The sequence below is a fragment of the Teleopsis dalmanni genome, chromosome 1 (assembly GCF_002237135.1).
Source record: "Teleopsis dalmanni isolate 2A chromosome 1, ASM223713v2, whole genome shotgun sequence".
Classification (NCBI taxonomy): Eukaryota; Metazoa; Arthropoda; class Insecta; order Diptera; family Diopsidae; genus Teleopsis; species Teleopsis dalmanni.
Genome location: NC_051846.1, coordinates 46,669,038 through 46,689,668, shown reverse-complemented (window position 1 = coordinate 46,689,668; position 20,631 = coordinate 46,669,038). Strand labels below are relative to the sequence as shown.

At 31.5% G+C, this 20,631-nt stretch overlaps 2 protein-coding genes across 2 annotated transcripts in view; both read left to right on the top strand.

Annotated features, from left to right (window-relative positions):
* LOC119667792 (sodium- and chloride-dependent GABA transporter 1-like) overlaps positions 1 to 20,631 on the top strand; it is a 347,748-nt gene that overhangs the window by 186,134 nt on the left and 140,983 nt on the right. The window lies entirely within an intron of this gene.
* LOC119667801 lies at positions 2,229 to 2,827 on the top strand. The gene is made up of 2 exons (XM_038077125.1): positions 2,229 to 2,725; positions 2,791 to 2,827. The coding sequence occupies exon 1, from the start codon at positions 2,252 to 2,254 to the stop codon at positions 2,606 to 2,608; it is 357 nt and encodes a 118-aa protein (XP_037933053.1). The 5' UTR covers positions 2,229 to 2,251; the 3' UTR covers positions 2,609 to 2,725; positions 2,791 to 2,827.

The following is a 20,631-nucleotide window of genomic DNA, read 5'->3' as shown; positions in this document are numbered from 1 at the left end:
AGATTCAACAAATTCCATTGAACAAGCAATAGCATTAGCCGAGGCAGTTCGCAACATACATGAACAAGGTGGTTTCCATATGAGAAGCTGGACAAGTAATGCACCAGAAGTTTTAGCTGCGTTAAACGAAAATGGTGAACAGACGGGTAAGTCGTTTGATAATAATATCGACACACTTCCGATCGAAAAAATTCTCGGCATGTATTGGGACCCGAAGTCAGATTGCTTTAAATATGTTTTAAAATTCGTTCGTTTACGTCGTAATGTTTTTGCAGATGAAATTGTACCCACTAAAAGAGAAGTACTTCAAATTTTAATGTCCATTTTTGATCCATTGGGACTGGCAGCTTGCCTCACATCATATTTAAAAATACTTATTCAGGATATTTGGAGAAGCGGAATCGACTGGGATCAACCACTGGTACCCGATCTTATGGGCAAGTGGTTAGCTTGGGTTGCCTGCATGCCTATTTTTGCTAATATTTCTGTACCCCGTTGTTATTCACCATACATTACAGAAAGTTCATGTGATGTACAAATTCATACATTCGTAGATGCGAGTGAGTTTGCTTATGCAGCTGTATCATACTTCCGCATTAAAGATAAATATGGAGTAAGTACGAGGATCGTAGCAGCAAAAACCAAAGTCGCTCCAATGCGACCAATGTCTATTCCAAGAATGGAGCTACAAGCTGCTGTAATTGGCACACGGCTTATGAATACAATATGTAAAGTACACACATTTGATATTAAAAAGCGTTTCATTTGGAGCGATTCCAAAACGGTGCTAAAGTGGTTGCGTGGTGATCCACGTCAATTTCAACAATTCGTAATGTTTCGCATTGCAGAAATTCAAGAAGCATCAACCGTCGAAGAGTGGAGATGGGTACCCACGAAATTAAATACTGCAGACAGTGCAACGAAAACAAAACAAAGTCCCGAATATGTGCAGCGGTGGGTCGAAGGACCAGAATTTTTGCTACAAGACGAGGATAAATGGCCAACTGAGGTGGACTTAGGTCCGATGGAGACCAGTGAAACTCGTGCAAAATTTTTATATCATCGCGAGACACAACCATGTTTCAATTATGAATATTTTTCATCCTGGATCAAGTTGTACCGTGCCGTTGCAAATTGGCTACTCTACATTGGGAAACTAAAGGCTCGTTGTGGCGGTTTCAATGCTACAAACGTTATTTTGACTGTTCAACACATTGAGCGCGCGAAGCTCTTAATATACAAAAGCGTGCAACAGGAACTACTTGAAGATTGGTCGACACTGAAAATGGGGAGAATAATAGAAAGGAACAGTCCGTTATATAGGTTGCAGGTGTATATGGATAACAATGAGCTCATAAGAGTAAAAAACAGAGCGAGTAACTTTACGAATGAGTGTAAACCTCAAACTGATTTTATTTTCTTACCGCCAAAACATAGAGTATCGTACCTTATATGTGGGCACTATCATGAACGATTTTATCACATCCAACATGAAACTGCTTTAAATGAGGTCAGACAATTGTATTTCATAACAAAATTAAGACCATTATTCAAATCGATGCGACGAAACTGCAACGTATGTAAAATTTCATCGGCAATACCTCAAGCGCCGCAAATGGCCTTACTTCCCCCAGCACGACTAGCAGCTTTTCAACGTCCATTTACTCATGTGGGTATTGATTATTTTGGACCAATGGTGGTTATTGAGAATCGCAAAGCACTGAAAAGGTGGGGTGTTATAATAACTTGTTTGACTATCAGAGCCGTTCACATCGAAATCGCCCATAGTCTTAGTACTGACTCATGCCTAATGTGTTTAAGAAATTTTATTGCCAGACGAGGAGAACCTATCACCATCTACAGCGATAATGCAACGAATTTTCACGGTGTCGAGAACGTTTTAAGAAAGGAGTTAAAGAACATTGATTCCTCGGTTATGCAACACAAGCTAGCTCATCAAGGAATAGACTGGAAATTTAATCCGCCGGCAGCACCACATATGGGAGGAGCGTGGGAGCGACTGATAAGAACAATTAAGACAGTGCTGTATCAAATTTCGCCATCTCAACGTTTTACGGATGAAAGTTTACGTACTGCATTACTTGAAGTTGAAATGATCATCAACTCGCGTCCTTTAACCTACGTGTCACTCGATAGTGAAGATGAGGATCCAATAACTCCAAACCATTTCTTGTTGGGGAGCGCTAGTGGTTTGAAACTATTTTGTGATGCTAAGAGAATCGATCCAAAGATGTGCCTGCTACAATCTGAGATGTTTGCAAATCAATTTTGGCGACGATGGGTGCGTGAGATACTTCCGACATTAACGCGTCGCGGCAAATGGTTCAATAAAGTGAAACCCATTACGGTAGGAGACGTTGTGCTGATAGTTGATGAAACGGCTAAGAGAAATACTTGGGTAAAAGTCATAGTTATCGAGACAACTGTAGCGAAAGACGGCCAAGTAAGACGAGCTAAGGTCAAAACAACAAAAGGCTTTTTGGAGCGCCCTGCCGTAAAGCTGGCCATTCTGGATATCGGCAAAGTTGACGCAAACGACATTGGGGTCGCCTGCGGGGAGGAGAATGTTGCCGAAAATTGCGAATAATTTAAAAACCTTTGTCTGGCAATCATGACAAACAGCTGACTTGGAGACTTCGAAATTTTTAGTAACATTTCCGTTTTTCATTTTCTCTCTTTTCTTGTTTGTGATTGCTAGACAAAGGTAAGTAAATTTTAGTTTAATTTTTCAATCGTAATATTTTACTGTAATCATTAATCATGTTACAGATTTTTTAAGCGCAAAATAAAGAGTGCTATTTAAAATTGTCATATCTGCATTTATATACTTATTTTTACAACAGTATCTATACTTTTATTTTGTGACGTCGTCGTCGTACAATTTTTCTCAGTATTATTTACATTCCGTAAAAGTACACAAAAAAAATATAAAAACAAAAAAGCAGCTACTTGTGCAGATTTATGTAAAATAATTAAGAAAAAACACGTATGTATGTTTCAATTATATATATCTATATATAAATTTTAAAATACTGTTTATAAAACCTTGTTATTTTATTTTCTTGAATCATAGTTTCTAGTTATACATCTTATTTGAAAAGAAATTTTATTTGAAAAATAATTCGAACATTTGCAATGAAAGTAGCATAACTAAAATGGCACTTATCTTCTAGAATGACTTTTGGAAATTATAAGCACATATAATGCCTGGTTCCCAGTGGTAAATAACACAAATAACAGGTAATATTGCTTAAAATTCTTTTTGCTTAAATCCTCCATTGTCTAGAAATTCTCGTTCTACAACAAAGTTGTCGTTGTTGATCTTAAACTTTTAATAAACATAACTATAACTCCCTTTCATAACGTCTATTTTCGCATATCAGTCTTATTTATTATAGATTTATCTACTTTCTTTAATCACAACACCTTTGTTTTTCGATCTCCTGTTTCTACTCACTATCCAGCATTTTAAAATTTTTACTCTCTTTACCTTTGTAATGTTCTTGGCGTCTCTAATATTTTCTTGCCACTCTTTATATTTTCTTCTCTCTGTTTTAATTTATACTCGTATCATTCTTTACTTATCTTAAACTGTTTTATTATTATTATTATTATCATTATTATTATCTTTCTCTAAGCTCTAAGCTTATAAAAAGTTTGCGAATCTCTTTATTCTTTAAATTCTACTTTTTAATCCTTTTGTAATGCTGTTTTGGATATTTGAAAACATATCCTGAATATTTTTTCATTTTCACTTGATTTTGTTAACATATACCACAGAATCGAAAACAAAGGTATATAATCACATTATCAACTTATTTAATATGAAAACTAAACATTGTACATGTTTTCAAGAGAACAAATTCCTCTATGCGCTTAATATTTATTGTTTTTTGACCGTTATGAAACAAAAAATAGTTCAGCAGAATTGTACTAACTGAGTCAGATTAATCTTGATGTTAGTATGCTCAGTTCAAATCAACTAAAATTATTATAATTTTCATAAATTTCAATGCTTAAGTACATTCAATATTAACCACTAATTTTTTTCTGTACTTTCTATGCTTATACTCTTTCTACATATCTTACTATATCTATATTATTTTGATTTTATGGGCCTTTTGATTGTAAAAAATTTTTTATTAATTTAAAATTAATAATTTTAATGTTCATAAAAAATTTTGATTAACTTTAACATTTTTTCAAAAAAATGCCCACATATCCCACCCTTACGAAACTCTCAAACCGGAAGCAACTCTTCACTTACCTCTTAACTGGTAGACAGGACTGCCAACTGGTGTGTTTTCCGATAGACTGAAGCGTGACATGTCACCGGTACCAGCCACAAAATGTGGCGGTTGATTCAGGCTCTGACATTTTGCCCCTCTTAATTGCAGCAACCACAGAGCGCAGCAAAGCGTTAGCCATATTAACGGCCGATCCAGACGATCTCTTGACCAAGAAAATGAAATTCGCATATTTTTACTTCGTTATGACGTTCAGCGCGTTTTTGTTAACTTTTTAATTAACGTTTTTGATACAAAAAAAATAAATAAATAAATAAAAAATTAGAAATCTTCAACACACACACACCTTCACACTATTAAATCATATGAAGACCTGAAGATTTTTAACCCCGCATTCTACGTAAAAAATTTTTAAATTTTTTTTGGAAATTTTTTAATTCAAATTTGCATATTTTTCACTTTTTGATATTTACGATTTTTTACACACTTTTTTTTTGTTTATTTTTTTATCAAAAAATCAATTTTTTATTTGCTTTCGGTTGTTTGCGGTGAAATGGTGTCGAAACGTCAAAATCTTTTTAACCGAAAATTTTATTTGCGAATTTTTCTTAGGCGCATCTCAAGTGTCTTTGACTCTGTGGACTTTTTATCGCCAGAGCAGCAATGAAGAAAAGATACTTTTGCCGTTGATTCTGATGCTGTCAAAAAATCAATGTAAAACTGAGTCAAGTTTTATTTTTTCCTTTCGAATATCAACTCAACTCTGTGGCAACCTTGAGCTTAAAACTTGTTGCCAATGTTGAGATTTGTTGGTTCCAAAAGCTATTCAATTTATTTAGTTACTTTTGTTAATGTTGTTGTTGTTGTTGTTGTTATGGCTGCTGCTGATATATTTTCTTATAGCAAATATCTACTTTACTATGAATTCAAATTAATTTTCTTAGTTTTGTTATTTTTTTATTATGTTTTTATTTTTATTTTTTTTTTTGTGTTGATGCTGTGTATTTTTCCAAACAAGTTCTTTAAATTCTTTTTACATATGTATAAGGTAAATATTTCCATAACAGACATTGCAGTTACTAGACGGGTTTAAGTGCCCATTTTATTCATGGTACGAATATATTTACTCTATGTTAATAGCAGTTTTTTAATTTATTCACTGTCCATTAAAAACGGAGATTGCAAGTTACGGTTTGCATAGCGTAAAGTTACAAAAATGTTATTAATAATATTAAAAACGAGTTATTTTCAAATAAAATTCTTTTATTATTATTTGAAATGTTTTTAACATTAAACCTTTTATGATTTATATTTGTATTTTGATATTAACGATCATCATCAAGCATTTTTTGTATTATAAATCCATTATTAAAAATATTAAGAAGTAATATTTAATAAGAAATTAAAGTATTTGAAGTACATTGTCGTTTAAATAATTTTTGTTCTTAAATATGTACTGAAAGAATCTTCAAAATACACCAATTTTGAGCACTACATTTCTGTTGTATTAATTTGAATATTAGACGTTTTAAAGAAAAGACTTTACATAGATAGTACTAAACGCTAGAGATATACCTAAAAAATTCTTAAAATAATAAACAATAGTTTGGCAGCCTTTTAACGGAAGCTCTCAGTGAAAAGTCTTACAAAAAACCTCTGAATGAGACATTCGAATCGTTTAGTGGGAAAGAAAAGGATATCTTCCCTTTCTTGTCCTTATAACTATTGTGGATGCAGTTCTCAAATTTTAAATAGGTAGCAATTAGTAGTACACTGGGATATGCAGTACAAATCACAGTCTTCTCATATAAGATGCTGACCTGGTATAACGTATTATAACTTATTGCCATTTCAATACGTAAACAAATCGATCAGTAGTAGAGAGAGTGTATTTTTGTGGATCTTAACCCTAATGCAGGGAATAATGTTTATTAAAGCTAATGATGATGTAGAGTGTCAAATTAACAGCGAAGATAAAAAATTTCTACTAATTTAAATATTTTGATAGTATGCGAAATAAATCGGGAAACCGCATTTGATTTTGGTAAACACTAGTGTATAGCAAAAAGAACACTTGTTAATGCGAATATGAAAACTCAACTATAAATTTTTAAAAGATTTACTATACGATTCCAAAGCAACATGGACGGTCAGTAACGAAATGGATCAGAAATCTGCGTCGAATCCTTCCAATTTTTAACATACTATAAGCGACAAGTATTTTTGGAGCTGAATTGAACTCTAGGCCATCGGAAACGAAAATATATGTAGATACGTCAGACAGTAACAAAGGCAATAAATACGATATATACCGTACTATGATAGAACAGTATGCGTAAAAGAAAAGGACAGCCATAAAATCAATGTATCAAGACGATAAGCAGAGAAACCTATAAATTGTCTGTGGAGTTGAGAACCATAGCGCTCAATATAGATGGATAGATAGAAACCTTTTGTGGAAATACTAATATCATTCATTAATTTTTTAATTTTTACATATGTTACTCTAATAATAATAATAATAAGACCAAAAGAATCTCTTAATGGCATCTATGCACAACACTAAACAAACACAAAAAATTATGTCAACGGCAAGTCTTATAATTAAAAAACATCCTTCCTTTAATAAAGAAAGAAGAATAAGAGCATCGATAAGATATATCTTAATGGTTACTGTATGTTAATAATTCGTCTACAGTTAGGAATTTAGTTAGGTCACTTAATAAAACCCGATTTATAAAGGAAGGAAGAATTATGTATTTATACATTTAATATAATAATAATTTAATATAGTATATATTTAAATAATATATTTAATATTTTAATTCCGTTAGTTCCGTTTGTGGACTTTCAATAACTGTAATTATATGATTACTTCATCATTTCGTATATTTTATCACTACTTTGGATAAATATATTTTCCATAAAAGTTTTTATACTTTTTAATTTTACCTTGAAAAGTATTTTTAGTTATGATGAAGTTAATCACTACAGATTAAAGCCAATGAAGTAGAATGCAACAAAATGGACAAAACATATACTTTACTGACACTCCCATTAAATCACTGGACTATTGAATATTAATAATAAATAATTTTATTATTTTTATCTAACGTATGTTTTTTTATTTTATTTTTTTATATAATTGTTTTTTTGTATGTTGTCTCTTTGTATCTAACAAATTTAATAAGCAAATACTACTTCTTTTAAAATGTAATTAAAATTTAAAATGTTGTTTATCTATATATAACATTACCTTAGACATTTAATATAGTCTTGTTAAAATAAATGCTAAAATATTTTAATTTTTTAAATTGTTTACTAAAAACATGAATTAAAGAACTTAAAAACAAACTTTTTCAAACTATCATTAAAAGAAGTCTTCTTTTGAATGGACTTCGAAAACTCTCACAGTTTATTATGATATATATTTTTACTTCAAGCAATAGTGAACATAATTATTATTAATATTTTATTCTGACTAGCGCAGTATTAAAAATTACTTTATGGTGATTCCCTGCATTAATTTGACTATACTAATATATACTTCACAAAACGCCAATATGGTATGTATATTTTATGCTTCAAAGAAAGAAACTCTAAGTATATCTTTTCCACTTTATATGCCAACTTTGTTTAGACTAAATTTTCTCAACCTCCCATAACTAGCCGTTTAAATACTGAAGCACTATTAAACGGTATCATCCTCAATATTTAACAAATATAGCAAAAAAATAAATTTAAATTCTATAAGGATCGGTTACAAGTCCCGTTGAGTCAAAAATGTTTCTACACTATTTTGTTATAAAATCATTTTATTCTGTTGTATTATCAATCAATTTCTACACAACATTAAGTTAGAAAGTTAGAATTCGACATTACACCTTTCAAAAGAACTGTAGACGATCGGCTTACTAGAAACTTATTCCCAGAAATTAAACAAATCCATTTTAAAACAAATTGAACTAAATCTTTTATCATATTTGATATAGTCATTCTTAATAACTAAGTTATAGCAGTTCTTGCAATTACCGAAAAATGTTTTTATTTACAGCAAAACGTCTTATTTTACATTATCGGCTAAATTTAGCTTAGGTTGTCAGACATTTTCTCAATTTTTTGACCATTTAATTAGATTGGTGTTTTATAGCAAAACCAATTATTTTTTGTAACGATTGCATTGTTTTATTATCTTTAAGGAAAAATAATTTTTTACACAAACGTATTAGTTGGTTCCTCATATAATAATTAAAAAGTCTATTTGTAATTGTAATAATAATTGTAATAAATAACTAAATTTTAATAAATAAATAAATTTTCAGACAATATTCCCTTCAAGAAATGAATGAGGAAAAATTTCGAAGCAAATTACGATATCTCAATATATACAGATGGCTCGAAAATTAGCGGTGGAGCAAGAGCAGGAATCTTCGCACCATCTAAAAATATAAATAACTCTCTTAGGCAACCAAATGAGGCTACGGTTTTTCAGGCTGAAATCCTAGCAATAAGAGAAGACTGTCGGCAAATTGCAAGCCACATCGAGAACAGATGTAGTGTTGCTATTTTTATTGACAGCCAGGTAGCAATTAAAGCTCTTGAAACCTTTATAACAAAATCAAAAATAGTAAAAGAATGTAGAGAAGCAATCGACGAGCTAAATCGGTTGGCCGATATCACACTCATCTGGGTTCCTGGGCATAGGAACATCGTAGGGAATGAGAAAGCTGATAGTTTAGCCCGCTCTGGTGCCTCCCTAGACGCGTCACCGGCGGTATCAGTTTATATTACCCTGGAGACCATCAAAAGAAGTACCTTCCTTTACTTTCTGCAACTCGCCAAAAACAGATGGAAAGCACTAAGGTCATGTGCAACTTCCAGGTTAACGTGGCCCATCTATAATAAAAATAAATCCCTGGAACTGATCAAAAGAGATCGCGTAAACACTGCAAGGCTTATCGCAGTTCTTACTGGTCATTGGTGTATAGGAACTCACGCAGAGAAACTGCGTATTCCCTATAACTCTCACTGCAGAAGTTGTAGAAACCCGCAGGAGAAAGAAACAATAATACATTTTCTCTGTGAATGCCCAGCTCTAGCATCCAGAAGATATAGGTTCTTAGGAAAATACTTTTGTGATAGTTTATCAGACTGCTCAATGGTGAAGACGAAAGACCTATTAAATTACCTAAATTCAGTGGGATGGATTTAGTCACTACTCTTCTATACTAGGGTTATTGCGAGGAATGTGGTCACAAAACGGCGAAAAATCGCTAATTGAGGTACATTTGAAGTTATCTTATGACCTGCCACTGCAACCAACCAACCCAATTGTAATAATAATTGTAATAATATTTACGTGAACTATTTTTCTATTTGCCTCCCTAAAACCTGTTTCCAATATCTTGACAATAGATGAACTCATTTATAGCTTCTTCGTCGTAGATATAATCAAAGAAATCTATATACCTACATATGTTATATTGTAGTTGAAGTCCGATGCAATTTGACGAGTGGTTAGCCAGTGAAAAGGTTCAAAAACTCTGAAGAAAGTTATGACACCATTCTTTATAAGTTTATCACCTTTTAAGTTATCGCTTTATCGGTAACAATTATCAGATGGATCTAAAAGAGCACAGGAAATATAACTTAGTATACTTTTTGCTTGAACTTAGATACAAATTTTGTAACATTTATTTCACTCTGATTGTTTACGAAATAAAATAAGCACAAAAAAATGAATTTAAAAAAAAACAAAATTTTAACACTTTCGAAAATTCTAAAATTCGTAGCGTTATCGTTTTGAACTTATGCTGAAAATTTAGAACTTTATCGATTTTACCGAAAAAGAGAGTCGGGTTGAAATGGACTTAAATGAATCACATTCTCTTTTGAAATCGTTAGCAAACAATAACAGAATGTTTAATGCAATGCTTGAGATTTTTACTTACTGATTTAAGGAGGTCAATTAATTTGTTAAAAGTGTTGAAGATATGGGAAGAATTTTACTTTATAAATATATATTCTATTGTAATTGAATAGATATGTGTGCATAACTATTAAACAAATTATGGAGGAATAATACTAACAGAAGGATTATTGTTGCTAATAAAATTTAAAATTTTTTTTATAGATTCCTAAGATTTTAATTGTAAACATGACGTTATTTTATAAAAACATTAATAATAGTTATACTAAAATTTTAATAACAATAATTGTGATATAAAAAAACTTATCTAATTTTATATTATCGAATATTTCACATATTAAAGATAAATTAATCAGAGTTTTTAATAACATAGCTATTTTCTGATCACAAGCAAAACAATAATTTTCTGCTAATGCGTTAAACATTAATTAATCAAATAATAAAGCTTAGCTGCTAATTTTACTGAACCAAACACGCCATCAAATTTTTTTATAGAACTTTTTCCACGGGGCAACTACAGACTTCATAAGAAACCGTAGACTCGTTTTAAGTTTCTTTTCACTGCGATTTGCAAAACTGGTACTCATAAGCAGCTTAGTTCCATACTTGCAGACCAACGAGCTACAAAAAATGCTTTCTTCTTTACAACAAAAACAAAACAAAAAAGAAAAGAAATTAGAAAAGAACCAATGGAAAGAAATAAGATAAAATATGCCTCGCGGATATAAACTCTCAACGGAGAATACGACAGAAATCGCAGAGGAAATTCGCTTACTAATGTTAAAATTTATTTGCGACGCGACAAGAAGCAAAGTTGTGATGTGAACAGCATCGATGGATCTGTACACGGCTGGGATGGATTTACTACTCGTGTATGAGTTGGATGCTGTACTGAACACGTTAAATAAAATATTTAAACAGAAAAAGTTTTTACAGATCCAAAAGCAAACAAAGCCAGTTTGTCTTGTATCGAAATAAATGAAGAATAGATTAAAATGAAAGAAAAAAGGTTTTTGGGTAATGTAAATAAGTGAACCTGAAGTTGATCTTGCGTTCGTAAATCAAAAAAAAATATATTAAAGAAAAAGCTAGAAAATACCAAGTCATGCCTGCAAGCCCACAACCCAGACAAACTAAATTAATTCGAAAAGTAAGCTAGGTTTCAACTTTTCACAATCGATCAGAAGATAACTGACTAATCCGGTTGGATCGTTGATCTTGTACTTTTGGCTTACATATAACAAAACATCAAAAATAATTTAAAAATTATTAAAATTATTTTAGCTTGAAGCAATGTTTCTACTTTACATGAAAAATTTCGGTACACAATTGCCAGATACTTTGAGCTGTGGTATCTGAGTGCATCTGTAAGATGCATTCTATGCTACTGCCGACTTTGCTGCTGCAGTACGTTCGCGGAGAAAACTGTTTTCTTTTTCGAATTTATTTGAGGAAAAGTACTGCAAATTGCGGTCACGTCAACAATAGGCACATACAGCAGCCAACAACAACAACCACAACAAACAACGATGCAATTTTTCAATATTTTTGTTTTTCTTCTGTAATTTCATTTCCGATTAAGTCAACGGGTAGAAATCACGTAAAGTGAAGTATTTTTTTAATGAAATTTCTGTATTAAGTAATTCACTGTTTCATTTCCTTAGTTGTTGTATTTCATCAAATGGCATTTCATATTATTTAATCAAATTAACATTTTTTATTAGGCCAATTAAGACACTCAATAAGCAAATTTCTATTATTTGCATTATTTTCTTTTAATCACAAAATTTCACAATGCGTCATATTTACATTTTAAAAGCATACCAACATATTCAAATAATATATAAATATTTTATTATAGGAATTGTTGTTGTTATGATCTAAAACCACAAAGTGGATTTCTTGAATTTTTATATCTTTTTCACATTTGTATCTTTATTTTTTGCACACACTAATTTCTTGATCTTGCTTGACCGGCGCTCTTTACCTTGCGGTTAACGATTCTTCCACAAAATAATTTTTTTTTTCAGATTATTTTTTTTTGTTTTAATAAAAAAACATTTCGAAAAGATATCCGACCGCCACACGTCTTCACAACTCGAAACGAACTCACCAAATGTCAACTCTGTAGATTCTTGCAGCTTTTGAAGTTACCTGTTGAGATCGTGCAGGTGAGATCACTTCATGTATGGTGAGTTTCTCTGCTGCAAATGTGGATCGAACACATTTGCAAAAATACTGGTTCCCGCTTTTATTTTGTTTTGTTTACATTTTTGTTGCTTCAGCGTTTATGTTGTGTGTTTTGTTTTGTTTTGATTAAATTTCTGCTCTTGGCCAAATGGTGTCAGCAGGGAATCAAATCAATTTAAAAAAATAGTGGCACAAGTCGATCCAATTACGTTTAATGCGTTCGAGTTTTCGTGCAAAAAAAAACGAGTTTAGTATTTTAATTAATTTTATTACATTAATTATTTTTTTTTAAATTTATTAATTTAATTAACTTAATTATTTCAATAAAATAAAAATAAATAACAAATACAATAGGTTATGCTAATGTATTACTGCCTTAGATGCAGTGACGATTGCTCTAAGGTGCGGAGGTGTGCGGTGAACACCCTAACATAATTTGCAAAATGTCAAATAACATAGGTATATAAATTTATTAGGTATCTTCACATCAAGAATTATTATTAATTATTACATTTCCATATACATATATATTTTTTAAAGTTTTAGCAAAAACAATTAAATATAATTGTCTATGAAAACTCAATCAATTTGCTTCTGTTAGCTGCTATCATAGAGTATATATACTCTTTGCTGCTATACTTGTTAGGTGTGCTCATATATTTGCAGCTCAAATCACAGAACATTTCTATTTTATTTCGTCTCTCCCCTTTGTGTGCAAAGAAGTTGGCAGCACATTCATACGTTGCATATGAACAAAATAATGTGCGTGTGCTCCCGTTCGTAATATCAGAGATAGAGATTTATATAGTGAGAATTGTATGAGAGTAATTTTCTGTTCTATTCGAATATCAACTGCATGCATACGAATCCAACATTATGATTTGCCAAAGTGGTTGCATGAGCGGCTGAAGTTTGCAGCTCATCTCACCATACATTTCTATCACATTTCGTCTCTCCCCTTTTAACAGCAGTACCCACGAATTTCTGTTCTTATGGTGCGGGGTACTTGTGCGCACATTGCAAGTGGTTTCGATTTTGTTTGATCACTGCACAAACATGTATGTTTCTAAGTACAAACTCTTTTGTTTGAAAAAAGTTGGTTTGATGTTACGAGAATTATGTGAAATGTTTTGTTTCTTCCATATTGATATAATATTAAATTTATATATAAATTATTAATTTAATTTGTTTAATATGTTATTTTGTTAATGAATTGTTAATATAATATTGCGAATATATTGTTGCCTAATATAATATGGTTATTATTAATAAAACATCTCATATATTTTAATTTAAGTGGTACATGTAAAAAAAACATTAAAGAAGAGCCGCACACCCTTCCAAATAGGGCACGCGTCGTCACTGCTTAGATGGCTTGAAATTCCTTACGTAGCCTAGATAATATAATCATTATTAATGTTAATAAGACCCAAGAAAGAAGAAGCATTATAATCATAAAAAATTCATTATAAATATATAGGATTAATAAAGGCCAAAATGTGTTTTATTTAGAATTTTCTGATAACAGATGGAGGTAGAAACTGTGTTTACAATATACTCCTCTTTATAAGTAAATTGATTTCTTTCTGGACAGTGATTGCTTTTTTTTCATGTCCCAAAGGCTCATCTTGTTGCGATAATAGCGCAAGATGTAGTAATCCTAATTTGCCATACTGTAAGCGATTTTGTTAAATTTTTATAAAGAGGTTTTCGAAGAGAAGTGAAACAACAACAAAAATTTATTTTTTAAATTATTTTAATTAATTGAATTTTTCGCTGACCATACAGCTGTTTCGAGTATTGCCAAATACCCTTCATCATTGGTCTTGAAAATAATTCTTATATTTAATTATTCGTAAATAATTATTTTTGAGACTGCAAGTACCAGGAATCGAACTCGGGTCCTGCCAAATATGAAGCTCAGAATCAATTAAATTTTAATCAGTTAAATTTTTATTCAATCAGAAATTGGTTAATATTAAATATAGAGAATATATTTTCATTATCAATCCATTTTCTATTAGAATTACATTCAATTAGTTGAATGAAAGAGATAAAGTAAAGTGAAGATAATCTAAAAAAAGTCTAACAGACTTTAAACAGTTAATGGATTCTATTATATATTCTATTCTATTAATATAGTATTTATATAGAATATATTCTTAAAATTCTATATTAACAATATAGTATTCTACTTTATATAGAATAATAATTTTATACTTAATACAGAAACATCTTTACAATCCGAATGACTTATTTCGATTAGCAATAAAAATTCTAAAGAGTTTCAAAATCGGAACTAATCTAAACTTCAGTTAATAATAGATTTCCTATTTAAAAAATGTCGTATAATGTAACCGCCTTATATAAATGAAATCAAGGAACATAGAGACTTGTAGATTTTTAGAGATGCAAATTTCAATTTGCATTTACTTTCTTTTTTTAAAATCATGTGGTTGTCATAAAGTGACTGCAATAATTTCATCTATTTTAAATAAAATGAAAAAAAAAATATTAAATTCAACTGAACATAGTTTAAGATTTATTATTAATCAATCATTTACATTTCGGATAGATTTGTAGACTTTATAAAGATATGTCGGTTAGGTTCCGACGAGCTCCTGGGAGTGAGTACACATGGCAACCTGTCTGATTGTATTTAACCAAGAAAATGCCATCACAATCTCTGTCATCTTTAATCCAAGCTGTCGTACAGCCTCCATATAGTGCCACTAAATAGTTACCTAGTTACTTGCTAATGAATGAACTCAGAGTGCGTTCACCGATTCCTATCCCTACGACTATTACGTTGGGTTGTGCACATAGTTCGACATTGGTCTTATAAAATGAGGCGCTAGTTAAAAATGGCGCTAGGCCGAAGTCCTAAAACGGGTTATTACATAATTAAGTAAATAGTGTCTTTCAATCTGTTTTATAAGTATTAATCAAATATTCAATCTACCAATTTCCTTTCATGAAAAATTAATGTTAAAGGCGAAAACACAATATTTTACGAAAAATCTTTAGTAGTGATACATCAAAGGCTTGGCAGTTTAGTAACCCATACCTACACTACGTCATAGTAATAATGCATAGTATTCCTCAAATAACAATTAATACATATATTCCTTAAAACAACCTACCTTAATGTTATTTAAAATCAAAATAAAACTACTAATATATCAAGATAAATAACCTATTTATTTATTTATATTAATTTTATTTTTCCTTATTTTTAATATTCTTTCATATAATTTTTGTCAAGAGTGCTGAAATCTTATTAATTAAACTATTTGTATGGATGTCTTATCACTGTTCTCATTTTTTAAATCTTGCCATAAATAAATTTTTTTTAGAAACACGTACTCATTTCAACTCAAGCTTTGTTACCATAACATAAATACTGGGAACAGTTTTCCATGCACATTAATTCGCATTTTTATTAACCGATTTTGAATGCTTTGTTTAGAATAAGTGTAAAGCAGAATTGCTGATAACATGTGTTGTAAAGGCATCTGTTTTTGCAAACGAACAGTACAAATATTGTAACATAATTTTAGGAGGAGACGATTTAATGTATTGCAAAGAAAAATTAAGAAATTCTTGAATATAAATTACAATAAGTATTTATAAATTTTTTATAATTTAATTAGTAAAAATGACTAACTGCACATTAAACATGTGCTATGAATGACTAAATTATGTCAAATGCTCTTAACTAAAAATACTGGGAACACTATCTATTATAGAACTTTCAAACTGAAATTATTTTCTTCTTAAAAAGTGTATAAATTGAAAAGTATTGTACTTTTGTGTACTTAAAGTTGTTTTCCAACATGAAAAACTAATCCAATTATCATATTTTTCATTTATGCTCTCAAAAGTTACTCTAAAATGACAAAGTTTTGAAGTGACTTTCGTAGATTTCAATACTATCCAAAATAAATTTGCTCAACTAAAGGATTTTTCTTTTTCAACATATGACAGGAATGTGACTTAACCACTTCTATCCAACCACCCATTATATGAACACAATTTGAATGATGATTGATGGAGAGACATTGATGAGGATGAGGTTCGTTCTTTATAGGACGGCTTATTATTGCCATATTGATAAAGTTTAAACAAATTCAACAGTTTCTCTCTAATCACAGATTTTGATGCTTAATCATAAAACCGATCTAATTACAGTAATGTTATATAAAAATTGAATTTTTTAAACATGTTATTTGAATATAGTAGATTTATAATGATGACAAGGGTTTTAACTGTTTAGAAAATAATATAAAGAAGACTTTATGCTAATAGGAATAGCTAAATAATCCCTTACTGATAATTAATAATTTTTTGCAATATAAATCTATTTTTCTCTTATAAACACATTTTGAACTCAATTTAACTAAAGAAAATATCTTTTAGATTTAGAACTAATAAATCAATAGTTTATCAATAGTTTTAATTAGTTCGTAACCATTAAGTGACGCGGTTTATACTGCAAACATTCATTTCTTTAGTGGTTACTCTTATTTTAGTTCGAAAACAAAGTTAAACCACTAATAAATAGTAATGAATGTTACTCATAGAACAACGCGGACTATCTGCATCTTTTGAACATCTTCACCTTACTTGATGATAAAAAATATTTATGCAACGTTGTATTAGTGTTCTTATAATATTAACCCAAAAGTTTACTATCTACTTCTAAAGCACAGATCTTACTCAATTGTTGATTTTATGCATTTAAACAATAAAAAAACCGAAAACATATTTTTAATTATATTATTTAAAATAATGTAATAAATACTATTTTATACATAAACCACTAAATATTAAAAACATAAACAATTAAAACATAACAAAAAATACCGAACTACAGAGCATCATCAACTTGAAATTGTATGAGATCCTCTACGGGTAAGCGGAAAAGTGAGGCAGTTTTAGCCTCATTTGCCGCCTGATCGAAATTTGTGCTCATATTAAAGTTGTAATTGCTGGGCCCGTCAATGAACTCATAATGTGGTGAGGATGCTGAACTATCCAATTTATTACTGACCAATGCACGAGCAAAAGGGTAAACTGGCATATCAGCGGCGACAATGGGATGTTCGAAGTCAACAAGTTCATGCAAATCCTCATTATCACTACGAGCTGTTGCTTTTTCCGCTTCGTCAGGGAATGTGACCTTATCATCCTTAGCACCTTGATCGCGTGGTTCAATTGGATAAATGGTTTCGCAATCATCCAAATTAGTGTTGCGATTAATATTTGCAGCGGAGTTATAAAAAGGATTTGTGGACGGTTTCTGCTTAGGGAAAACATTGAGGTGCACCATTAACTGACCATTGCTGGGGTTGATGTGGTTAAGTGCTTGTGTTGCGCTGGCTTGATGTGTACGTATTAGCTCAGATGGTATAAACGGTGTTTGTTGATTAGCAGCCGGAAAGACTATGTGATGCTGTTGTGGTAGCTGTGGTTGCAATTGTGGCTGAAGCTGTGGTTGAAATTGCGGTTGAAGTTGTGGTTGCAGCTGCAATTGCGGTTGAGGTGGTGGATATTTTGTATACTGATCTGGAAAACTAATTTGCATATTGCTGGCCTGTGCGATTGGTGCAGGTGGAAGTTTCATATGCGGAAAGACGGGTGTACCAACAGCATTTGGTGCAGCTGACTGGTAAGGATACAAATCAACGAATGGGTTGCGTAAAACCGTGTATGGACGTGTAGTTGGTACTAGCTTTGCTTCATCCATATTGTAAGGATTCACGTTGTAGTCTTTGGTTGGTGGCAATACTGGAAATATGTCAAGATTCACTTTGAAAGGTACTCGCTTTGGTTTCTGTGCGCCATTGATGGCAAATAGTTGCGGTGGATATTGCATATACGGATCTGCAGCAAAAGGTAATTGATTGCTATGTTGCAGCAATAAATTGCTAGGAGTGAGCATTTTCTTTTGCTTTTTCTTGCTCTTTGAACGCTGTGTTTGTATTTGTTGCTGCATTGCCAACAAATTAATATCTTGTGGAGATCGTGGCTTAAATGGATAAAATTGATCCATGGATATACGTTGATATGGTTGCGATAATGGATTATGGAAAGGTGTATGTGGTGGACCTACCATGTGCATAGGTATTGACATGGGAAAAGCAATCTGCATATTATTTTTATTGCGCTTATTGCGAAAGAAGTTCATAAGCCCACTTGATTTAAGATTTTTGAAAGAACCGGCGATGTGTAAGCCTGTGGGCATCATAACCAACTGCGGCGCTTTGGTAGTCACACCATTTAAATTTAATTGCTGGAGTATATCCTGTATGTTATTTATTCTGCTGCGTTCAGAATCTGTTGCCTTTTTAAATTCTTGTGGTTGTGGACCGTCGTGTGGAAAATGAAAAGGTTTAGGTGCAGCTTCATTAAGCAACGAATTTTCTGTTGTTGTTGTTGTAGGTGTGGCTAAATATTGTCTGCGTACCAATAGTGAAGGATTACGTGAAGTTAAGCGGGGTGGCCGTGGAATTTGATCATGGAATTCATTCTTAATAGGTGACATGGTGGATATGCGTTTCGGTAGGCGTTCATAGAAGTGATGCTGATAAGCGTTGTTGGCAGATGTTTGTCTGATTTCGTTGCTCTGGTTTGAAAGTGCTACCGGAGTAATTAAATCAACAATTGGAACTGCTGTTGGTAGTAATTCAATTGGTGATTGAGACGTTGGTATCGCTTTCGTGCGCCATGTACCATAAGCGGACTGCTCATGCGCACTGTTGTTACCACGCTCTAATAAATAATTATTTTCACCAACAATTGCATGTGATTCCTCTAGTGAATCTTCTGATTGTTGTTGCGATTGTAATGGTGTTTGATGCTGTGTTTGTTGTTGAATTTGTTTTTGCGGCTCTTCTATTTGCTGCTGTTGTAGTGGTTGCTGGGGCTCTGCTTGTTGATATTGTTGTTGATATTGCTGTGTTGGCTGCAACTGTTGCTCTTGTTGTTGGGGCTGTAGCTGAGGCTGTTGCTGGTGCAATAACGGTGGCAATGTCTGCAGCTGTTGTGTTTTAGCACGCATTTTTCGTAAAAATCTTCGCTTTTTGGCTCGGATAAGCTTAAGTGCTGGCAGTTTTTCGTGTGTGAAATCTGTGGTAATTAATTCCTTTCGATGATCGCGGCGTCTCGGTGTCGCTTCTGTGCTTGTTGTTATGTTAACGAACTTAGGACGATAACTTTTAACGTTTCTTGATTTTATTGTTGATGTTTTGTTATTGTGAACTTCTGCTGTAGATGAGACCTTGACTATCATAAAAGACATCTGCAATTAAATACATAAAACAAAACATTTTTGTAAACCATTTTCATTTTACTAATCAATTTACTAATCATTTTACTAATAGAAATACAAACAATAATAAAAAGAGATAAGTTTTGTTAAAGAAAATAAAGTATACTTGAAGTATATATTGACTTATTGTAAATTTATTTGTCTTTTATATATGCTAAGGTTAGAGGCCAACTTCAAAATGCCACGATAACTTACTATATTTATTATCTTACTAGTTATATTAGTCTATAATATGTAGGTCAGTAGACAACTCTTAAGGCAGAATAAAATTATACGTTAAACAGTAATATATCCTGAATTATATATTCTATGATACAGTAGGATGTAATAACAATATTGACGGATTATAAAATTTTGATAGCAGCAGATGAATTTCTTATGAAGGCTGCACAAAATTTTTGAACTTTACTTAAATATATTCTTGGCTGTTAAACATATATGATTCCAACAAAAAACTAACAACCTAGAAGTTCCAAGTTTATGTTCATTAATTACTCAAACCACTTAAGTTATTGTCTGTTATTTTCAAACTCTCTTACAACATTCTTAGTTAAGTCCCACCATTTGTCATGGTTTGGACGTCGATTATCGGTCTCTATTGATGTTTTATGTCGTTAAAATATTGGTAATATCTAGTTGGATTAAGTTTTAGATAATGGTTTGAAGCCTCAAGGACCGAAATATTTTGGTGGCAATAAGTACACGTATTAACGGTATTCTTCATTTTCTAAAGAACATCAGCAGACTTCTTGATATAGAGACTTCTTGATATAAAGAATATAGAGAAAAATTTCAAAAATTAAATTTCAAAAAACTTTTCAAACCCGCAGAGCTAATATAGTTCCTTGGCTTACGACAAATCAAACAAATCTACCAATGATCAATATATATAGTAGATATATTGTGATCTT